At 51.7% G+C, this 15688-nt stretch overlaps 1 protein-coding gene across 1 annotated transcript in view; it reads left to right on the forward strand.

The window, feature by feature from the left end:
* The first annotated feature begins 12544 nt into the window (after positions 1-12544).
* SMCHD1 (structural maintenance of chromosomes flexible hinge domain containing 1) overlaps positions 12545-15688 on the forward strand; it is a 1955900-nt gene continuing 1952756 nt past the window's right edge. The window contains exon 1 of the mRNA XM_085605822.1: positions 12545-12833. Within this exon, the coding sequence (XP_085461948.1) occupies positions 12636-12833 (198 nt within the window). The 5' untranslated portion in view covers positions 12545-12635. The remainder of the gene's footprint in view (positions 12834-15688) is intronic.

Here is a 15688-nt window from a genome sequence, read left to right on the forward strand (position 1 = left end):
GTCAACCAGGTGTTGGCTGGGCTGGATTCGTTCAGTGCCGCCTACCTGGATGACATCGCAGTGTTCAGCGCAAGTTGGGAAGAACACCTGCGCCACCTCTGGGATGTGTTGATGGCGCTGCGGAGGGCAGGCCTCACGATCAAGGCGAGTAAGTGCCAGATCGGGCAGGGTTCCGTGGTGTACTTGGGACACCAGGTAGGGAGAGGCCAGGTGGCGCCCCTACAGCCCAAGATTGAAACCATCCTGGCTTGGGAGCCGCCCAAAACCCAGAGAGAGGTGAGAGCCTTCTTAGGACTCACGGGTTACTACAGGAGGTTTGTCAAGGGGTATGGCAACATTGTTGCACCCTTGACAGTGCTGACTTCCAGGAAGCAGCCAAGGAAAGTGATTTTGACTGACACCTGTCAGGAAGCTTTTGAGGTCTTAAAAACTGCTATGTGCACAGCGCCCGTGCTCTTGGCACCCAACTTCTCCAAGGAGTTCATAGTATAAACAGACGCTTCAGAGCATGGTGTGGGGGCTGTTCTAGCACAGATGAATGAGGAAGGCCTAGATCAACCTGTAGCCTTCATCAGTAGGAGGTTACTTCCACGGGAACAGAGGTGGAGTGCTAATGAGCGCGAGGCTTTTGCTGTGGTCTGGGCACTGAAGAAGCTGAGACCCTACCTGTTTGGGAATCACTTCCGGGTTCAGACAACCACAGGCCCCTCAGATGGTTGATGCAGATGAGGGGTGAGACTCCAAAGCGGTTAAGGTGGTCCATTTTCCTACAGGGGATGGATTTCATGGTGGAACATCCTCCTGGTACAGAACACGCCAATGCTGATGATCTGTCCAGATTTTTCCGCCTTAGTGATGAGAACTCCCAGGAGGTAGGGTAGTTCTCCCCACATTTCAGCTGGAGGGGACACGTGTTAGACCTGGCACATTGGCGTGAGTCTTCCTTCCATTTTTTTGCTGTTGCCTCATGTATTTGTGTTGGTGTCAGTTGCTCAGGGCACTGGGCCACTGCTGTCCAGTGCCACAGTGCAAGTGCTCCCTTTTGTAAATTAATGTATGATTTGTGATTCCATGATTGGTTGGTTTGGTTTACCTGTCAGACCCTAGTCCAGTGCACCAGGAGTGCCCAGGGCTTGTAATCCAAATACTGCTGGTGGGCTTGCAGCACTGGTTGTGCCACCCACAGAAGCAGCCTGTAAACATGTGTCTAAGGTCTGCCATTGCAGAGCCTGCATGCAGTCTGGTACTGTCATGCTGACTGGGCAAGTGCACCCACTTGCCAGTCCCTAAACCTTCCCTTTCCTTCATATCAGACACCCCTGTGGTAGGCCCAAGGGCAGGGTGCATTGTAAGGAGAAGGTAGGACATGCCCTGGTGTGTGTGGCTTGTTCTAATATTGAATTACAGCCATTTTCGTTTTTCACTATTGCAAGGCTACCTGTTCTCCCTAAGCCAGAATGGGCAGTTTGGTTATTACATTTTATAATCCTAACTGACTCAGGGAACATGGTAGAAATTCGAATTTAGTATGCCTGAACTCAGGATGATAAAATACATCTTTTAGTGAAGTTGGTTTTAACATTCTATGTTTGAAAATGCCACTTTAGAAAGTAGGCATTTTCTTGTCTAACCATTCGAACCTGCCTCTGCTAGGCTGTGTGTATTCCTTTGTCTGGAGTTTGAGTGACAGGGCTGGGGAATTCCAGGAGACAGGGTGAGGTGCCCCAGTGGTGAATAGAGAGATCTGCATCTAGATGGGTGGGAGGAGTTGCACCTGGGACCTGAATAGGGCTGTGCCTGCCTTCCACAATGCTGGCTCCACCCCCTGGGGAGCGGCTGATGTCTCTGCCCTGCCCAGTGAATGAAGAGAAGGAATCCTATCAACCAAGTGCTCCAGGGCTGTACTTGCCTTCCACAATGCTGGCTCCACCTCCTGTGGGGCGTCTAATGTTTCTGCCCTGCACTGTGAAAGGAAAGGAGAAGCCTGGTAAACAGAGTGCTCAGGAACTGGTTTGGACAGGGCAAAGGCCCCTCTGCCTTCAGAGGACAAAGGATTTCTGGGTATAAATATTGGGACCCTGATCCCAAGAACTTAGATCACTATGGGAAAACAAGAAGAACCTCTGCTGAGGGAGGAACCAGAAGAAGCTGATGAGGAAACTATCCCTGAACCTGGGAGATTGGCCTGCAGTGGTTGCCTTACTACCAAAGAGAGGAGAAAGGAACTTTGTGTGTACTTTTGCTCAACTTGTGAAGGATCTCCAAGGGCTTGGAAAAGAGCTTGCCTCCTGCTGAAGTCTCAGGAACAACAGACTTCACCCCCCAGCTCCCCAGAGTTCTTTGGAAGTGCCTGCTGCTGTTGGGCCTTCTGAGGGACTGCGTGTCGCAAGGAGCTGGAAGCGCGACTCAAGAAGGAGAAGTGTGCCGCCGTCGGAGCTGTTGTCGTCGCATCTCGTAAAGTGTGTCGCCGCTGCAGCATCGCATCAAGCGGAAGCGTCTCGCATCATCCAGGAAGTGTCTCGCAACGCCGAAGAAGCGTGTCGCCATCGCAGCCATCGTAGCTGACGCATTGCACCGCATCAAGAGAAGAGTCTCGCATCGAGGAAGAAGCGTGTCGCCATCGCAGCCATCGTAGTTGTCGCATTGCACCGCATCAAGAAAAGCGCCTTGCATCCACGGAAAAAAGCGTGCCGCCGTCGGAGCTGCTGTCGTCGCATCGCGTAAAGGGGTGTCGCCGCTGCAACATCGCATCGAGCGGAAGCGTCTCGCAAACGTCGGAGAAGAGTGTCGCTGCCAAGGCCGCTGTCGTCGCATCGCGTAAAGTGTGTCGCCGCTGCAGCTGAAGCATCGAGTCGAGTCTTCTCGCAACATCGGAGAAGCGTAATGCATCTGGAAGATCTTCACGTCTTTATTTCTTTGCACCAGAACTTTGCCGCATTTCCATCGCTGCGACATTACTTGTCGTGAAAGTGGAACGCATCTAAAAGGTACATTGACTTAAAGTGTCGCATTTAAGAACTTAAGAGAACTAAGCAAAATTCTACCATCTAAAGTAACAGTATTGTGTGGTTTTGTCGTTTAATGGTCTTGTGGTAAATCTATATAAAGAATACTTATTTTTTATATAAAACCTGTGTGGTGTCCATTTGTAGTGTTGTCACTTGGTTACTGTATGTGTTCACAAATGCTTTACACACTGCCTCTGAGATAAGCCTGTCTGCTCGTGCCAAGCTATCAAGGGGGTGAGCAGGGGTTATTTTAGGAGTGTACCCCCCTACCCTGACTAGAGGAGGAGGTCCCTATTTGTCACAAGTGCATACCTGTGCCAACTAGAGACCCCCAAGTCAAACAGGGCCTCTCCGAAAAGCATAATCTCTGTTTTTCCCACATTACACTGGAGGAAATTATTCTTCATCCAGTGGGAGATAGCTCTCATACCGTTAGAGAAGGCCAACTGCACAGAAGAGGTAAATTTGTCGAATGGAAAGAGCAACTGAGTGTCGTCGGCATAGGATATGGGGATAAACCCATGCGTCCTCAGAAGATTGGCCAAGGGAGCAATATAGATGTTAAACAATGTAGGGCTCAAACATGAGCCCTGTGGAACTCCCTTGGACAATTTGTTAGGAGCCGAATAATACGGGCCTAAGTTGACAATCTGGGAGCGAGCTGATAGAAAGCTCGCCATCCACTGTAAGGCTGATTTCCTTAGTCTAAAGTGGCTGGATGCTTTGCCTTTAGTGTTGATGAATCTCCAAAGTACTGCTGATTGGTGCAGAAGACCGTGGCCCCACAAGATTCTCATGTTGAGAGCCAAGAAACTGCCTACTGTGTCTGATGAATATCACAGATCATATGATTCTCGACTACTGCAAAGGACTGGGTGATGTGGTGCATTCTGTTTCTCACCGGGTTGAAGCTGCCACTGTCCTCCAGCATCAGGGATAGAGCCACAACCTCAGTCTTGGGGACTGCGTCCTAGTCAAGAAGCGCATTGGGAAGTTGTGGCTGGTACCCTGTTGGAAAGGTCCCCTACCAAGCCATCCTGGTCACCAGCAGAGCTGTCAAGTGTAGTGAACTGCTGAACTGGGTGCATGTTTCCCATACCCAACAAGTGAAAGGTCATCATGAGGAATTGGTGATGCCTGCCATTACTCCGCAACCACAGTCCTGTAATAACCTCGAAGGAGTAGGTGTGGGTGGAGCAAGGCCCCTAAAGCCTCAAAGTCGACCTGTGGTCCAAGTTCCAGAAGTAACGAAAAGTCAAATTAAGGCAAGTCCTGAATATGTGAGTGAATCATGAATGACCACAGTGAACCAGCCTCATGTGCAGGTAGTTGACGACACTGATCCTGGCGAAAGACCAAGTAATGTGACCGGGGGGAGAGAAAAGTGGCCAGGGAGGCGAGAGAGACTGAGACCGAGCACGTCTGTTGTACAAAAGTTAACTAGTTGCATAACAACAACACAGTTTTGCCATTTTGTACAAGTAGAAACATTGCAGAACTTTTTGGTTGGCTTGCTGCTAAGGTAGGACTTAAGAGAAACTATGAGTATTCCTGACATGAATTCATGTAGGATAGTAATAGTGGTAGTGCTGATTGTTTCCATCATGTTTATAGCTACTTTGTTAATAGGGTGTGTTTTCTCATTGACCCTGGTCCCATTAGTTCCACACCTAGGCCCACTAAACATGCTCCTCCACTAGAAGACAGACGTAGTTTTGACCTTACGATTCTTCATAAAGATAGTTTGAGGGAGATTACTCATCCAATGCTTTCGATTAACTACTTTATGAGTACACACATACAATTGGCGCTAAAGACTGTTGTGTCTGTGTGCAGTTGCTTGCTTCAGTATCAGAAGGCATTACCTACTGTCACATTCCAGTTACATATGGTATCACTTATACTATTCTGCTTAGCCTTTTATATCATTAGGGTCATTTTGAGAATTAATTCCTAACTATGATTTAGTCTTTTCAGAAGTCCCCATGCACAAATATCTGAATCCCCATGTAGAAGTTTTTTTTAAACTCTTTGTAGATACGTCCAAAAGCATACTGGCAATAAACAATACAACGATATGAACGATATCAGCTCAGTGTTCACACATTTGCCAAATCAACAGACCAATAAACTGTGTCAGGTCTGGTCTCTTACTTTATGACTGAGTGGAGTGCCACATTTTATATCCTTATTCTGAACTTTTGGATATGCCAGGGTTCTCAACCAATGTCATGCAGTCTTGCAAGTACAACTGTAACCCACACATATGTCGTAGCAATTCATCTTTTCTCTTCATTCATCCACCGCTCCCCTCCCCCAGGGGTTGGCCCAAGCATGTCCTCGGGGACTGTGAGTGTGTGCTCTGCGGTCCCTCCTCCCCGTTTGTGTCTTGTAGCCCTGTCAGCAGCATATCCCACGAGTCAAGATCATCCTGTAATTTGTCGTCTCGCCTGCTGGCCTTCATTATCCCATGCTAAAGTTAAGGAGATGGAGATAGTTTCGCATTTCATTAGATCTTCAACTAAACCAGATACTGCCTGAGCTCACAGACACAATCTAACATGTATATTGAATGCATTAGACAACGTCCGAGCACTCAAACATCAATATTCTGGTGTTGGATGCGGATCGGCCTCCGTGCTGAAAAGCAGGATCCACGGGCGATAATTTAATGCCCTTTGTATCTTTCTTTACTGAACACCATGCTGATTAACGTGGATGTCAGATCTTACTTGAAAATACGGGTACAACCCGGAATACTAGTAAAATACTTTATCCTACCCCCTACTTACCGGGACGGCATTACAACTGGCACAGAGGTTTACAGAAATAGCTTGCTACATGACAGCCCTGAGGAAGTTGTGGGTTCACTCCTGGATGACGAAACACGTGTTGGCTGGAACAATCAAAAGAAGAAAATAAGGCTTGGGAGCCTAGCGCGCAACCAAGATGGCCGCGTAGGTGCGAGGCTCCCGAGGACCTCCGCGACCTCCTGCATAAATCCTGACCATATCCTGTCCTAGACGAGGGGACTGTGTTCGTGAGACCGAGCTGAGGTGCCACCCGTTCTCCGTTTCCAAATCGGACCTCGGACACCGGCGGGAGCATCGATTGAGGTTTGCGGCCTTCTCCACGCCGGCCCCCCGGATTGGAGTTGTGGGGCGATCCGGAGATAAAGTGAACAACAGCGGCGGGCGAGGCTGGGCGATTCGCGTACCCCGCACTTTCACTTTCGCTTTCGCGCCCTCCTTGCTGCCAAGCGAGGTAGGGTCGAGAGGCGGCGTGCGGTGGTGTGGCTTCACCGGGGTGCCCTGCCGGCCCGCCAGCTGTGATCCGCCCTTCGGAGCTGTGGTCGCCCTCCCCCGGAGCCCGTGCACTGGTCTGTCAGCCCCTTTCAAGGAGATTGGCACGATTTGGGGACTGGAGCCATGTCCACGAAACAAGATGGCGACCGGGCAAAGGTGAAATCGACCCGCCGTGGCGCAGCCCCTCAGTCTAACAGCATGGACCGCTACACCCTCCAGAAGGGATCTCCAGAGGCGCCGCGTAGGTCCCCTGTTGGCCCGACTGATGCTCCTGCTTTGCCCGCGGATCTGACCCTCCGGGACGTCATGGGCGCCATCGCCGAGATGAAGGCCTCAGTGGACCAGCGCTTTGACACTCTGGCGCAAAAGATTGACTCGGTCCTCGTGGATGTGGGCCTGGTGAGGGCCGATCTGTCCAAGACGAATGACCGGGTCGACTCTTTGGCCCACACCGCCTCGGGCCTCACAACGGACGTGGCGGCCCTCCAAAAGGAGGTGCGCCGACTGGGCCAGGCGAGCGCCCTGATGGATCGTCGACTGGAAGATTCCGAGGGTCGGGCCCGGAGGAACAATGTTCGCATTGTCGGGGTGCCGGAGGGACGTGAGGAGGAGGCGGCGGATCTGTTTGTGGAGGACCTGATCCTCACCCGTCTCCAGCCCCGGGGGCTGAGCAAACTCTTCGCAGTGGAACGTGCCCACAGGGTCCCCGGAGGGAGACCTAAGATCGGAGCCCCTCCGAGGCCTCTCATTGCCCGGATCTTCAATTTTCGGGACAGAGACGCTATCCTGCAGACTTCTAGGCAACAAGGACCGGTCAGACTCGACAATATGGACGTAAACTTCTATCCTGATTTTACTCCGGCGGTCCAGAAGCAGAGACTGAGTTTTCTCGGAGTCAAACGTCGCCTACGGGACCTGAACCTCAAGTACGCGATGCTTTTTCCAGCGAAGTTGAGGGTAGAGGTGGATGGCCGCACGCACTTTTTTGATCGTCCCGAGGCGGCCGGGGACTGGTTGGACACTTTGCCCGGGGATCGGGGCCGGGGGGGTGGGGGGGGGCGCGGTTGGTGGGGAGGGCTTGCCGGATCAGGACTGAGGGACTAATAGTAGGCCTTGCTCTGGACAACATTATTGTCATCATTGACTGATTGTGTAGGTTCCCCTCCCGTGGAGGTCGTACGGGGTCTCTTGGGGGCTTTCCCTCCTCCTCTAGGGGACTAGTTAGTGTTTTCATCTATGGGGCGACAGGCACACTGCACTTTGGGGGGGCTGTTTGGGCTCATGCAGGGGTGCAGGGAGGGGGGAGTTCTGTTGGGACGGGTGGGTTGGGGCGGGGTGTTGTTTGTTTTTACCGCAAGGCAAACCCTTTACTGTATTGGTGTTTTTGAGGTGCTCTCGGGGGGACGAATGATGGCTTCCGTATGTGATGGGGGGTAGGGACTTGACTTTGTTGTCTTGGAACGTTAATGGACTGGGGGATAGGATTAAGCGAGGTGTGGTCCTGCAGTATCTGAAACGAATTTCGCCAGATGCGGTCTTTCTGCAGGAGACACACCTTATTGGTAATTCCTTTTGTGCCATGAACCGGCGTGGCTATCGTTTGGTGGCCCACTCGGGCTTCACGTCTGGCTCGCGGGGGGTGGGCATCATGGTTAAGAACTCGCTCCCGCTGGAAATAGATGAGGTGCGCCATGATGAGAGGGGACGCTACACTGCCTTGGTGGGGAGAATGGAGGGCAAAGTGGTTGTCTTTGTTGCAGTGTATGTCCCACCGGGGCTACAGTCTACCACTTTTGCGGACCTGGGGCGCCTCCTCCTTGACCTTCCGGGGGGGCTTCTGGTGGTTGGGGGGGATTTCAATGCTGTGGTTTCTGGGACAATGGATCGTCACCCCCCTAGGGACCTCCCCCGGGCGCAGGCGTGGCTGTCCGGCCTCTTAGATACATTGGGATTGGTGGACTGCTGGCGCTTAAAACATCCCACGCAGCTGCAATACACCTTCCATTCGGGTGCCCATGGTAGCCTCTCGCGGCTTGATCATATCCTTGTCCCTGCGGCCTATGCGGGGAGGGTGGGAGAGGTGCGCCATCTGGCGCGGGGTATTTCAGATCACTCCCCGCTCCTGTTGCACTTTGGTGTCCTCCCGAGGGGGGAGGGCAGGGTAGCTCCAATCAATGCCTGGTACCTGCGCGACCCCACTATTCGTGCTGACCTGATTAAATCCTTGCAGCGGTATTTCGAGGAGAATGTGGGGTCTGTCCCTTCGGCTATCTCCCTTTGGGAGGCCTTCAAGACAGTTATTAGGGGGGAGGCCCTCTCCTTCATATCCCATGCCCGGAGGCGCGAGCAGGAGGAGGTGACCCGAGTGGAGGCCGAAATTACTGACCTAGAGGGTGATTTGGGGAGTGGGGTGACGGATGCTGCACTGCATGTTCTACACCTTAAGCAAGCGGCCTATAGGGCCCTCGTCACGGAGGCAGCCAGGGGCCTCAGTAGAGAGCAACAGGGGCGACTGTATGATGTGGGTGATAAGGCTGGTAACTTGATTGCGTGGTTGGATAAAAAGGAGAGAGCGAGTCGTGTGGTTCCGCTGATTGAGAGGATGGATGGTGTACGTGTCACCGAGCCAGAAGACATTGTCTCTTGCTTCGCGGATTATTTCCGCGAGGTGTATTCCCCGGTCTCTCCCTGCTCGGAGGCGGATTCCCATGCCCTGCTTCGAGATATCGCGCTGCCCTCCCTTTCGGTGGAGGACAGGGAGTCGTTGGATGCTGCTCCGACCTCGGACGAAATTGCCCTCGCCATACGCTCGGTCGCATCTGGCAAGGCCATGGGCCCGAACGGCATCCCTATTGAGTTGTATAAGCTGCGACCGGACGTACTGGCACCCCACCTCCGCGCGATGTTCCTGGCGGCCCACTCGCGGGGCTCCCTCCCGCCGGACCAACGTCTGGCTACAATCGTGGTGATCCACAAGGAGGGGAAACCCCGAGACCGGGTTAACTCCTATCGGCCTATCTCGCTCTTGAATGCGGAGCCCAAAATCCTTGCCAAGGTGCTTGCCAACCGGCTGGTCGGCGTGGTGGGCGATTTGGTCCACCAAGACCAGTCTGGCTTTATCCCCCATCGCAACACGGCCCTCAATCTGCGGCGCTTGCACGGGGTGCTCGCGCGTGTTCCGTTTGTGCGGGAGCCGGCCATCTTGGCGTCCTTAGACGCCACCATGGCGTTTGACACGCTCGAGTGGCCATACATTTGGGCGATGCTGGCGAAATTTGGATTTGGACCGGGATTCATCAGCTGGGTCAAATTGTTGTACTCGGGCCCGTTAGCGCAGGTGGTAGTGAACGGGCGAGTCTCGGCCCGGTTCGCGCTGGGACGGGGCACGCGACAGGGTTGCCCCTTGTCGCCACTCCTGTTCGCATTGGCCTTGGAACCCCTGGCGGAGTGGCTGCGGTGGCACCCCTCCATCCGTGGTCTCCGTTGGACCCCCGAGTATGAGGACCGCGTGTCCCTCTACGCTGACGATATCCTTTTGTACCTAGCCTCCCCGCGCAAATCACTGATTGTCCTGGTTGATGTCCTGCGCTCCTTTGGCCGTAACTCAGGCCTCGTCATCAACTGGGCTAAATCATGTGTCTATGTGCTTTCCGGGGAGGCTCCCGCCCTCCCGCGGGGATGTCCGATCCAGATTGCCTCGCAGGGGTTTCGGTACCTGGGTGTCTATATCACGCTGGACCCGGAGGCCCGCTACGAGCGAAACTTGCTTCCCCCCCTCCAGCGCTTGAAGGAGGACGTCGCGCGCTGGCGGCGCCTGCCGCTTTCGCCGCTCGGCCGGGCGGCATTGTTTAAGATGATGTCGTTGCCGCGCTTCCTGTACGCTCTCCAGAACACTATGGACCTAGTCCCGGCGCGCTACTTCCGTGAGGTGGAGAGTCTACAGCGCCGCCTGTTCTGGGACGGGAGGCCGCGTATAGCCCTGGCGAAGTTGACGCTCCCGTGGTATGACGGGGGGATCGCCCTCCCGGACATTAAGCGGTATTACTGGGCCTCCCAGCTAGCTGCAATTAATCACGGCCTCTATGGGCCCGCCTTGAACCCGGCATTTGAAATGGACAAGATGCTCCTGCCCGGTGGCGACTACAATCGAGCACTCTACTCTGGCGCGCCGGATCCCCGCTTGACGGGGCCCACGCGTGTCATGGTGCGGGTGTGGCACGCGGCCAATGCAGCTATGGGGTGGAAGGACCGTTTGACCCGGGCGTCGCCGTTGTATGCGCCTCAGCGGTTGGGCTCCCTGTGGACCTCGAAGGGCTTCGAGAAGTGGGACACGATTGGCATCAGTAAAGTGGGGGACCTCTGGACGAGAGGGGGATTTAAAACATTCGAGACGCTGCAGACGGAGTTTCAGCTGCAGGGCAGTGAATACTTTCGGTACTTGCAGGTCCGTCATGCGCTGGGCTCCGTCTTCCCAGACGTGGCCTCCATCCCAGAGTCTTCCCCCCTGGAGGATAGAGTGCTGGATGGCCACGTTCCGGATAGCACGATCTCCCTCATTTACAAAAAGTTGATTAATGACCGCTCGGGCCTGCTGACGGGCCTCCGGGAGGCCTGGGTGGCCGACGGGCTGGAGTTGGACGACGAGGACTGGATTTCCGCGGTGGCCTCTCCGAAGGAGGTGGCCATACCGGCTCGCCTTCGCTTCGTCCAGCTTAAGATACTCCACCGGGTTTACATGACAGGGCCAAGGCTTCTGCGTATGGGTTATGCTGAGGATGGGTTGTGCAAGCGTGGGTGTGGTGCTTTGGCGACTTTTTTGCATATTTTGTGGGAATGCCCGACGGTGGAGCGATTCTGGCGTGGTGTGCATGAGGTCCTGCGTCTGGTTACGCATGTCGCACTGTTGCCTGAAGCGAGGAGATGCTTGCTGAATGTGTGGGAACCAACTGATTACTCGGTTCCGCAGACGCGATGGGTGACTCTGGGATATATGATAGCTAAGCGTGACATCGCCCAACTGTGGGGATCCCAGCGGCCCCCGGCGGTGTCGGCCTGGAAAGAACATATGGATTGGTGCATGGTCCGGGAAAAGGTGGTGTATGTGGCGAGGGGCAAGCCTGGGGCGTGGGTGAAAATATGGGGCCCCTGGAACGCCTACCGCGGGGGTATCTGCGAGCCACCACTGCTGCCTGCTGCCTCACCGGCTCCGTCCCCCTAGTTGACCCCCTCCCCCAGCCCCGGGCACAGAGTTCCCCCAGTCCTGGACTTGTTTCCCTTCCCCCTCTTCAGATTCCTGTGGATGGTCGGGGTCCCTCATTTGAGGAGCACGTGTGGTTACCTCTGATTGCGGGTTGCCTTGCGGGTGTGGTTTTTCTATGTTGTTGTGTGTGTATAAAACGAAACCGTATTGTGGGCTTAAAGTCAGGTGGCCCACGTCGTTGATGCCTCCTGATTTACTTCCTTGCAACGCCAAGTGCCCTTTTGTAAGTTTGACAGTTGCTCCTGTCACTCTAGCGGCCGGCCGGAAGGTTGTAGGCCCATACTTGTATATACTTGAGATTGCAATAAACGGTTTCAAAAAAAAAAAAAAAAAAAAAAAAAAAAGAAGAAAATAAAATCACATGAAATCAAAATTTGAAAAGCATTATGGATATATATGTTGTAATGAGCAACAGGAATATTGATGTATGAGTGCTCGGGCATCTTATTACCACTTAGCAAGCATGTAAGAGAAACTATGATTTGGAAGAAAGCTTTTGACTTTGTTTAATCCTTATATAACGGACCATGCACTGTAAGAATGTCAGCTGTAACAGACTGCGTTTACAAGGATAGCCATTTAAATAGCCATTTGTTTCACATAATTGTTTCGCAGAAGCTACCTCCTATGAAATCCTTTCCTATGATGGCACATACGATGTCACTTGCACATTGTCTAACTTAGTCTCCCACTTTTTATAGGACTTGTGCCCTGTGTACACCGCCATGATTTATGTTTGCGACCTGAAAGCGTGCGCGTCCCCGGCGGCTAGACGGCTACTTGCCCAAATTCCTGTATCGACTGGCTAGTAGTGAGAGTTCCAGTGACGTCACAGCTTCACGTTTGAATCATTTCCCGGGCCTCTTCAGCAAAGGAGAGCGTGCAATGAGACACGGGAGTCTAGGCAATGTGCACGTGCGCGGTCGCGGGTTGCTTGACAGGGGCTGCGGCGAGTGCGCGCAAGAAGGCGTGGCATAGCAGGCTCGTGCTAGCCGTGGGTCTGACACCCAGTGCTCCGTCTTCTCCTCCCCCAGCTCGCGCCGCCCACCACCCTCCGCCTGTATGGAGGTAGCGCCGGTTCTCGAGCCCGCGTCGCCGGCGCCGCTATTAGTAAACATGGCTGCAGGAGAACGATGGGGTTCTAGAGGCGGTCGGGTGTTCGTATTTGACCGTCGCCTGGAACAGACCGCCAGCGCGGAGCGGGCGCTGGAGGTGGTGGGAGGTAGCGGTTACCGGGACTTCAGAGCCGCTGTGTGTCAGGTAACTGGGAGTTACGGGGGCTGCATCTCTGTGTCACTGGGGTAGCTTTATGTGCGGCGCCCTCTTCAGGGTTGGCTCCCGCCTTTCGGGGGTTTGACAGCTTCGGCCTTACGAAGGTGCACCTCTTGAGCTGGTGGTGTGCGACCCCCTCCCTGAGCATCCAGTTAGTCTAATGTCACGGTCGTTTCGGTGCAGTTTTATTGTGTTTCCATGCACATTAAATATAAATTTCAAGTATTCATCTTGAGGCGTGGGTAGTGCACCCCCACCTAAGTACTGCACCTCACAAGTTCCCGGAGCAACGTTCAGAACACCTTGCCCATTGTATTGCTGCATAAAGTGACCTTACTACCAAATGCTCTCTTACAGACACCCTGCACAAGTTTTCAAGGGCTGCCCGGACCTATGTCAATTTCTATATGTGTATTGAAACCTTCCTTTGCACCTTTTGACTTTGTGGGCTCTCCCAACTCTAGTGCCACCAATTCCTCCTCGAAGGTAATAAGCGCTATATAAATGTAAATGCTATCCAATCCATAGCAATGTATCCTTTTCAGGAAGTGGTGTGGGTTTGTTTACCTCTTCGGCCGTTTCCTAATAACATAGAAAGGTTGTCGTCAACTAAAACCTTAGAAAGACAACGCCATGTAGAAGTGACACATTTATGCTTTACATTACCAGAACAAAGGTATGTGGGATCTCCCCCTGGCTCCATTAACTGCATTCCAACCCAATAGGGTGTGCTTTAATCATGATGGTATGATATATCCCATCCTGTCTGTCCAGTAACTTCAACCATGGCCTAACACGGACAGTATTAATTGTCGCTCTAAAGTTGCTCCAGTCGTGAATCCCCACACTACTGCTCACCCTGAACTAATGCATACTCACACACTTTATCGAGACCGGCAGACTTGATGAGGTAAGTAATGCGATGCTGAGTGCAAACATTCTTCCGTAGCCAACTCTTGACTTAGCGGGCGGGTCTGATTGCGAGGAAGGAGCGACGGAGTTGTCATGGTTGTCTAACTAACAAAAGTAACTTTCTTCTTAGAGGGGACATCTCGATCGCTTCGGGCATAACGTGCTGCCCAGTACAGACACTGTTGTGCACTCTTAATGTGTACTTAATTTATAAACGCTTTGTTTACTAAAACACTTGGGTGATCAAAAAGCGCACTAGTCGTAATGTGCTCCTTTCAGCCCGTCATTGATGCATCTGTCTTTATTCTATGATTGTACATCTACCCATACAATGTTTTTAGTTGTTATTGTAAAGTGTGGGGCTGAATTAATTTTGGAAGGATATGTTGAACGCCTTGTTATGTTGTGCTGACAAAAGTAAATTCATTATCTTTAATATCCTCTCTAAACTCCATCTTTGCCACTTTACTATGTCAGGCACACCTTCTCAATGATGAGTTTCGTTTTTAGTTTGACGTCTGCTAGTTTCTGTTTCTCCGGTTTGCAGATCTGTGTTTTTTTGTTTCCGGTGAGTCATTTGGCGTTTTAGTGCACGCACCTCTTTGCCATTAATGCCTACCCGCAAGACGTGTTTTTTTTTTTTACGCCTCGGGTTCCATGTCTCTTTAATTGCAGATAGATAACTTCACTGTGACTCTGGCAGTGGTACATTTCCAGGATTGTTACGTATAGTAATGTTAGCTGTGCTGCGTTCAGGTGATGACATTCACGTTACTTTTTATGCCTGGCTAACCACAGCATTGGCTTTTGGTAAACTCGTTCTCAATTCTCCCGTAAAGTTTGAGAAGTAGTACTGAAAGGGAGTATGCTTTGGGTCAGTCCCTTAAGGGAGTGCCGTTCGTACGTTTTTCACGGTTTTCCATTGCCTGACTGGAATGTTTGTCAAGGCTGTGGCATTTCTGGAATGGTAACATTATCCTATTTGGGTTTTCATTAAGATTTGGTGATGGGACAATACCTAGTCCTTTTTGTTAGACTACAAATGTGGCATGATTTACTCGATGATAATACAATATTTTATTGTGTGATTTTATTGCATTTTTGTTTAGGAAGCTTGTGCTCTTTGGAAGACTGAGCATGCCATAAAGACACGTTCAGTTTATGAATTGTCCTTGTTTTCTTAACATGTTGGTTTTACAGTTTATTTGTTAACAAAAGTTGAATACACAATTGCATAGACTTTCTTACAGATGCAGCAAAAATACTGGCCCTTTGTCAAAAGTATGTCTTATGCAGTATTTCACTGTGTGTGCCTTTAAAGGTCGCTACTTCTTGCACAGACCTAGCTAAGCCACCTCAAGAACTTTTATGCCCCTCCCCCCTCAGTATCTCATTATTAGTGATTAAGCATACATCTTGGGCTGATGGAACAAACATTACAAAAGCAATATAATGTTTATGCTGTAAATACAAATAAGACAGAGTTCCATGCGAAGTTACAGTGCCAACCAGTGGGGCATACCAGTATACCACTCCCATAGACTATCCAACTTTCTTGGGATGAAGCAGTCGACCTAGTGGATGCAGGGACAATCTATATCTGTGGATTGGATCTTCCATAAAGTGACAGATGCAAATGATCTAATCTCTCCAAAGTTTTATTAGAGTCTGAAACAATAGGACCAGCATTTAAGACTGGAATATCCTGTACTTTCGCCGAAATTCTAATACCCAGATAAACTGCCTCATCAACTATTTTGGGGTCTGCTGGGCGTCCCTTTTCCGAATGTAAAATCTGAGTCTTGGCTAAATTCAGCTTATAGCCTGATAGCGCTGCAAACTCATTCGTCAAAATCTCGATTCTATTTAATGCACTAACCACGTCACTTGTAAGGACTGCTAGGTCGTCAGCGTAGGCTAAAACTTTAACA

This window comes from Triturus cristatus, chromosome 5_1 (assembly GCF_964204655.1).
Source record: "Triturus cristatus chromosome 5_1, aTriCri1.1, whole genome shotgun sequence".
NCBI classification, from domain to species: Eukaryota; Metazoa; Chordata; class Amphibia; order Caudata; family Salamandridae; genus Triturus; species Triturus cristatus.